This window comes from Elephantulus edwardii, unplaced genomic scaffold (assembly GCF_000299155.1).
Source record: "Elephantulus edwardii isolate Elephantulus edwardi_28Jun2011 unplaced genomic scaffold, EleEdw1.0 scaffold00086, whole genome shotgun sequence".
NCBI lineage: Eukaryota > Metazoa > Chordata > Mammalia > Macroscelidea > Macroscelididae > Elephantulus > Elephantulus edwardii.
Window position 1 is genome coordinate 2593103 of NW_006399836.1, and position 7503 is coordinate 2600605.

A 7503-nucleotide genomic window follows, 5' to 3' on the forward strand; every position below is an offset into this window, starting at 1 on the left:
GGTCCCATTCTGAACACAGGCAACCCACTGTGTGTGAACTCTGATCCCTTTCTTATGGCAGCTGGTTCTCTTGGTGGAAATCTGGCCCCATTTCCAAGGAAGCCATCTCCTTCCCCAACACCATCAGGCTCATTGGCTTCAAACCCAGCGCCTTTCCCTGTTGGTGCTCGTGACCCAGGTATGGCTTTTCCAAGAGGGATGAATCCCACTGGCACAGGCGCCATTTCCTTCCCAAGGCCAGGCGGCCTTTTAGGCCCAGGCCCGGGCTCTGGCTCAGCACTAAGTGCTAGAGCAGGGGCTCTTCCAGGCCCTGGACCTCTGTCTAACCCAAGACTAGGAGGTCTCCCAAGCACGGGTCCTCTGTCCAACCCAAAGCTAGGAGGTCTCCCTAATGCAGGTCCTTAACCCAAGGACAGGTGGTCTTCTGGGAGCAGGTCCTGACCCCAGAAGTGGTGGCCCCATAGGCCCAGGATCTGGGCCCTATTTAAGAGCAGGTGTTCTTTTGGCCGCTGGGAATGGTCCTCCCAATCCTAGGCCAGTTGGCCTGGGCCCAGGACCAACTCCCAATTTGAGATCAGACTTTTACAAATCCTGCCCCCAGGTCAGGCATGCTTCAAGGCCCAGGCCTTGGACCCAACCCAAGAGTGGGTGGTCTGGGTCCAGGCCTTGGACCTAACCCAAGGGTGGGTGGCCTAGGCCCAGAATCCAAGGATAGGTGGCCTAGGCCCAGGCCCTAACCTGGACACCAGAGCAGGTGGTGGTCTCTTGGGTACAGGATCTGGTCTTAATCTAAGAATGGCTGGACCTCAAGGCCTAGATCTTGCCCCCATTCTAAGAGCAACAAGTCTTTTAGGAGCAAATTCAGCTGCTCTCTCACAGGCTTCTGGAAACATGGGCACAAACCCATCTTCTGTGACAAGAGTACCTGATCCGATAGGCCCAAACTCGGGTCCTGGCTCTCGGGGAATTGGCTTCCCAGGGCCAAATCCATCTGCCATGTCTCGGGTTCTGTCCCATAGGCCCTAATTCAGCTAATTTCTCAAGGCCAACTGGCCCTATGGGAATAAATGCCAATCCCTTCCCATGGGGGACAGGCTCAGGGGAACTAAACCCAGCTGCCTTCTCTCAGCCTTCTGGCTCATTGGCTTCAAATCCTGCTACTTTTCAAAGATCTGCTGGCCTCCAGGGCTCAAGTTCAGCAATTTTCCCAAGAGCCTCTGGACCATTAGGCCCCAACCCAGCTAACTTCCCAAGGGCCACTGGTCTACAAGGTCCAAATCCAGCTACCTTTCCAAGGTCTATGGGCCCACTAGGTCCTGGCCAAGTTGGTTTCCCTTGGTCAGCTGCTGGGTCCCTGGGTGCTTCCCCAGCAGGACCTGTGGGTATTAATCCAGCTCCTTTTTGCAAGGGCAGCTAGGTCTCTGGGTCTAAACCCAGCTTCTTTTCCAAGAATGAATCGCCCAGTAACCAAGGCTATAGTCCCATTTCCTAGAGTTTGGAGCCTCCCTGGCACAAACCCAGCTGGTTTCCCAAGACCCTGGGGGTCCCGTGGCTGCAATGTACCCAAATGGAATGTTACCCCCTTAAGCTCCATTTTCTTTCCAGTACCTCTTTGGTGTACAGGCACTGTGGTTCTGGGCAACAGTTATCCTTAGGTAAAAGGGTAGGTAAGGGGCTGTGATCTGAAGTACATAGCTGGGGCTCAAATTCAGATAAGCCATATTTTTCAAACTATTTTCTTGACTAACGGTGAAATGTTATTTGTGGGACATGGACTTTGGTGGGTGGAAGTGATCCTGGCTTTGAGGATCTCCAGCCTTGCAGAAGCCTGCTGTGCTGTGCTTTTGTCCCACAGCTTTCTGCCCGTTTCTTAGTTCTTGACTTGTTCTCGTGGACTTTTCCTCAGGGATACATTGACCTGCAGATCCAAATTCATATGTATTCCCCTGCTCATCACTGGAGAATCAGCTCACTGCTTTGTAGAAACGTTGCATTGGTGATTGGACCATGCTTCGGTAGCTCTGTGACCTGGGCAGCTTGGACCTGGTCATTCTCTACTGCCATACCTATCCCTGGGGGCTTGAATAGGGAGGTGGACAGCCACTTCAGAAAGCCACCAAATACTTCTGACTGAGCCTGAGGCTCCTTCCTCTTGGGACTTGGGAGGCCAGAACTGAGGCCCCACTGTTCATCCAGCTCCTTCTCCACTGGTACTCCCAATCAAAGAACCTCAAAATTTCAACTGATGTATGTAGATGGGACTCTTGGAACTGGGTGGGGGCTGGGTAAAGGGGAGAAATCACTGTGCTTTTGTTCAGCCTGATGTGAAGGATGGTTGTTTTTCTTGCATTGTATCTTTTCTCTTTCTTTAATAAATGGGATGAGAAGGGAAAAAAATTTTATATATATATATATATATAAAATAAAGACCCTTAACAAGAGGGTCTCAACAATAACTGTAGCTATATAGCTACAGCCTGGAACATACTGGAGATCATGAAGATGGCACAGGACAGGGCAAGGTTCATTATCTGTTACCCACTGGGTCACTATAGTGGACTTTATGGTATGTTCTTAAAAAGTGGAAAATGCCATGGCTTGAATCAGACACACCTACATTTTAAAACTGACATCCTTGTTTTAGCACCTTAAAGGGAAACTTGACAGACTTACATATTTTATTTCTTGACTGCTGCTATCATGGGTGTAGATTGTGGGTGCAAGTAAAATTAAATCACTGACAACTTTAATATTTTCTCCATCTCTCAAGATACTGCCTTGTGGTCTAGTGGTGGTGATTTTTGTTTTCTCAATGTTGAGCTGTAGTCCATATTGAAGACCATAATACTCTGCATAATGCACATTGTTGATGAGTTTTCCTCCAATCTTGATTGCACATTGTTCTTCATAGAGTCAAACTTCTCAAATTATTTGTTTCGTATGTAGATTCAATCAGTATGGAGAAAGGACACAATCCTGATGGATACTTTTTCCGATTTTAAACCATGCAGTGCTCCCTTTTTCTGTCCAGATAACTGCTTCTTGGTTTATGTAGTGATGTCATATGAGAATTAAGTGTTCTGGGATTCTCATTCAATGTTAGTTGCAATTTGTTATCATCCACACAAATGCATTTGCATAATCAATAAAACACAAGTAAACATATTTCTGGTATTCTCTACTTTCAGCTAAGAGCCATCTGACATCAGCAGTGATATCCCTTGTGCCACAGCCTCTTGGGAATCCAACCTGAACTTTTAGCAGTTCCCTGCTGATGTACTGTTCCAACATTTTTAAATAATCTTCAGCAGAATTTTATTTTCATGTGATAGTAATTACTTTCTTCCATAATTTCTATATTCTGTTGGGTTGCTTTTTTAAAAAAATACAAATAAATATTTATCTCTTCCAATTGGTGGGCAGGTAGCTGTCTTTAAAATATCTTGGCGGGGAGCTCTGGTGGCCTAGTGGCAAGGAGCTGCAACTACAATCCCAGAGGCTCACGGTTCGAATCCACCAGATGCCCTGCTGGGGAAGGAGGGACAATCTCCTCCTGTACCAGTCAGATCTGATTTGATGGTAGACTCACACAAAAATAATAATAAATTAATAAATAAAATAAAATATCTTGGAATAAGCTAGAGAGCATACACAGGGCTGCATTTGCTCGCTGAAACATGTCAATTGGTGTGTTCTATCAATTTCTGGGACCTTACTTGTTTGTTATGTCTTCACTGCCTATGTCTTCAGTGCAGCTTGAACTTCCTCCATTAGTTCTTGATCATGAGATTAAGTGTTGACAATTTCTTTTTAGTATTCTGTATTCCTTCTATCGTCTTTTGATGTTTCCTGCATCAATCAAGATTTTGCTCATAGGATCCTTCAGTATTCCAATTTGAGGCTTATATTATTTTTCTTCAGTTCTGTCAGCTTGAGAAAAGCCAAGCATGGACTTCTCTTTTGGTTTTCTAATTCCATCTCCTTGCCCATTTCATTATAAAATTTTGCTTTGTCTTCTCAAGTTGCTTTTTGGAATGTTTTGTTCAGCCCTCTCACCTTAACATTCTTTCCCCTTGTTCTGGCTTTTTTTCATTCCAATGCAAGCTTCAGAGTCTCTTTTGACATCTATTTTGGTCATTCTTTGGTGCCTTGTAATTACCTTTAGCATTCTTCATCGATGACCTCTTTTGTTATTCTACAAATCACCTGGTCTTTAGTCATTAGTGTTCAATGTGTCAATTATGTTCTTAGATGATTTTTAAATTCAGTTGGGATACATTCAAGGTCCTTTTTTGGTTCTTGTTGGGCTTTTAAATTTCCTTCAACTTAACTTTTCTTATGAGTAGTTGATGGTCTGTTCGACTGTCAGCCTCAAGCCTGGTTTTTGTTTTGTTTTGAATTTATTATTAATTTCAATAAAAATTTACAGAGACTTTGGGTTTCCATTCATTCACTGTTGCACTTTTCTCCCCTCCCAACCCTCCCCTCCAGTATACTACCTACTCTTGGAAAAGTAAAAGAAAAATTCTTTCATTGTTTTACAGTCCCTCCCCCCAGGTCCATTCTATTATGCAGCCTTCGTTCTGGACACCTGTCCTGACAATAATACCTAATTACATATACCTTTTAAACAGTTTTCTCCCTCATCTGTTTCAATGCAGTATACATTATTTAACCCATCTTTCTCAGTCTCCCCACAACTCCGAGGTCAGTCCTGTTTTACAACAGTGGCACCATGAAGTATTTGTCCTTTTGTGACTGAGATACTTCCCTCAGCATAATGTCCTCCAGGATCACCCATTTTTAATAATATTGCGTGAGTTCCTTGTTTTTCAATGCAGCGCAGTATTCCATTGTGTGAATGAATATACCACAGCTTCTCTATCCATTCGTTTGGTGATGGGCACTTAGGTTGTTTCCAACTCCTTGCTTTTGTGAACAAAGCTGTGATAAACATGGGTGTGCATATATTTGCTTGAATGGCAGTTATGGTCTCTTTGGGGTATATTCCCAGTAAAGCAATTGCTGGGTCAAATGGTATCTCTATTTGCAACTTTTTGAGAAAGCGCCACACCGCCTTCCACAATGGTTGCACCATTTTACATTTCCACCAGCAGTAAATAAGGGTTCCAATTTCTCCACAACCTAACCAGCATGTGTTGCCTGCTGTTCCGTTAAATTTTGCTATTCTGACTGGGGTGAGATGATATCTCATAGTTGTTTTTCCAGCCTGGTTTTGACTGCCTATATTGATCTTCTCAAACAACTCTTTACACAGATGTAGTCAATCTGATTCCTGTGTAGTCCATCAGATGAAATCCATATCTACAGTCATTATCTATGGGGTTTTTAAAGTATCTTCAATGAATCAATCACTGCTTGTACAGAATTCAATCATTCAATCCCCAGCTTCATTTTTGTCACCATAATATTTTCCAGCCTTTTTTGTTTCCAACTTTTGCATTTCAGTCACTAATACATCTTGACTGCATGTCCAGTCTACTTCAGATTGCAAAAGTTGGTAGAAATTCTCAATTTTATCATCTTTGACTTTTGCAGTTGGTGCATATATTTGAATAATGATTGTTATTAGAAGGGCTTCCATATATGTATATGGATAGTATCCTATCACACACAGGAATGTGCTTTATCCTGAAATAATACTTTTTGGGGGTGATAGTGTTGGAGGGTTTTATTTTTCAGGTTTTTTTCCTACTCACATTGTGTCTTATAAAATGAATCATTGATCTATGCAAACTATTGCCTCATCTTTTCAGATCCCCACTGGATCTTTCCTAATTCCTTCACCCCCTCCCTCCACCCATCAAACTCTGTGATCCCATGAATCACACCTCCTCTGCTGCCCTGTCCCTCTTGTTCCTTCTCTGGATATCCATAAACATCTCACTAGTTACCGTTCTGTTTTTACAGTAATGGTTTTATGCAGTTATTTGTCCTTATGGACCTGAGTGAGTTCACACAGCAAAATGCTCTCTAGGTTCTCTCGTTTTATATTTTTCTAAATCATTGCTCCTGGGTGCTGCATAGTATTTCATTGTGTGACTGTACCACAATTTCTCAATCCAGTCATTTGTTTGAACATTTGGGCTGTTTCCATATTTGTGTTATTATGAATAATGCTATTGCTGTCCGAGTGCAAATCTCCATCGTGTATCAGTTCTGTTTTCCTCAGGGTATACTCCTTACAGTGGAATTAGCTGGGTCATATGGAATTTTTATAGTTTTTTTTTAAATAAATTTTTAATTGAGATTTTAACAGAAATTAATGGCTTTTCATTCATTCGTTGTTACACATCCCCCCTCACTTTTTAAAAAAATATTCATTCACTGTTGCACAATTACCTCCCGCCCACGAGTCCTCTTTGCAATATACTTCTTATTCTGAGCTGTTGTCATCTATGTAATGCCTAATCATATATTCCTTTTTAAACAGTTCTTTCCTTTACCTGTTCCAGGGCTGTGTATTCTTAATCTATTTTTGCTTCTCAGAAGTGTTTTGCTTATTTAGGGTCTTTCCTTTCCAAATAAACTATCCTATTGCCTTTTCTATCTCTTTGAAAGAAGCATTTTTGGTATCTGTATTGGGGTTGCCTTGAACAGGTAGGTAGGTTTTTGTAGGATTGTCATTTTCACTATATTGTCTTGAAATGCTCTTTTTGATAATGAATGGCACACATTCACTCTTTTATTTGTCATTTCTGGCATAACAGATCATGTGTTCACCTGATTTAAAATGGCCAATACCAGTTAATCTCAATTCACTAATGCCTAGGAATGTCGATCTTTATGTATTCCATTTCATTACTGACAACTTCCAATTTTCCTAGATTCGTACTTCATACATTCCATGTCCCAACTATTACTGGCTGTACAGCTGCTTCTCATTTTGAGCCTTGCCACATCAGCAAATGAAGGTCCTTCATGGGTGAAAGCTTTACTCCACCCACATTACTATGATAGACTCTACTTCAAGTCTAAACGTCCCAGTCATATTCTGAGCACCTTCCAACTTGAGGAGCTTATCTTCAGGCACTATGTCTAACAATGTTCTTCTATTGTCCAGAGTTTTAAAGGCCTGTTCTTTCAGAAGTGGATGGCCAATCCTTCCTCTAGGTCTGTGTTAGCCTGGAAGATCCGCTGTAACTTGTCCACTGGTATTTGAAATACCAGTGGCATAGCTTCCAACATGACAGCAACATGCAAGTCCCCACAGTACTGCAAACCATCAAGCACGTGGTAGAAACACCTAAAATCAATTAACTGTACATTTACAAAGGCCATTCAGTGAGGAAAGAATAGTCTTTCAACAAATTTTGGTGGGACTAACTGGACATCCATATGTAAAAGAATGTTCAATGATTCCCTGTATACCAAGTATTCAGGACAGGCAAATCCAGAGACATAAAGCAGATTAGTGGTTACCAGGGGAAGTCAGGAATGGGAGTGAGTGTTTTAAGGATACAGAATTTCTTTGGGAGGGTG

The 7503-nt window shown here is 42.3% G+C and overlaps 1 protein-coding gene across 1 annotated transcript; it reads left to right on the top strand.

The window, feature by feature from the left end:
- Window positions 1–6: 6 nt before the first annotated feature.
- LOC102857287 lies at window positions 7–1587 on the top strand (the record flags this gene model as incomplete). Its single annotated transcript, XM_006890070.1, is given in 7 exon segments — window positions 7–374; window positions 412–582; window positions 584–648; window positions 716–1007; window positions 1009–1399; window positions 1401–1535; window positions 1537–1587. Coding segments are annotated over 7 exon segments (1473 nt in total), but the record flags the coding sequence as incomplete, so codon positions are not given.
- Between the last annotated feature and the right edge of the window lie 5916 nt (window positions 1588–7503).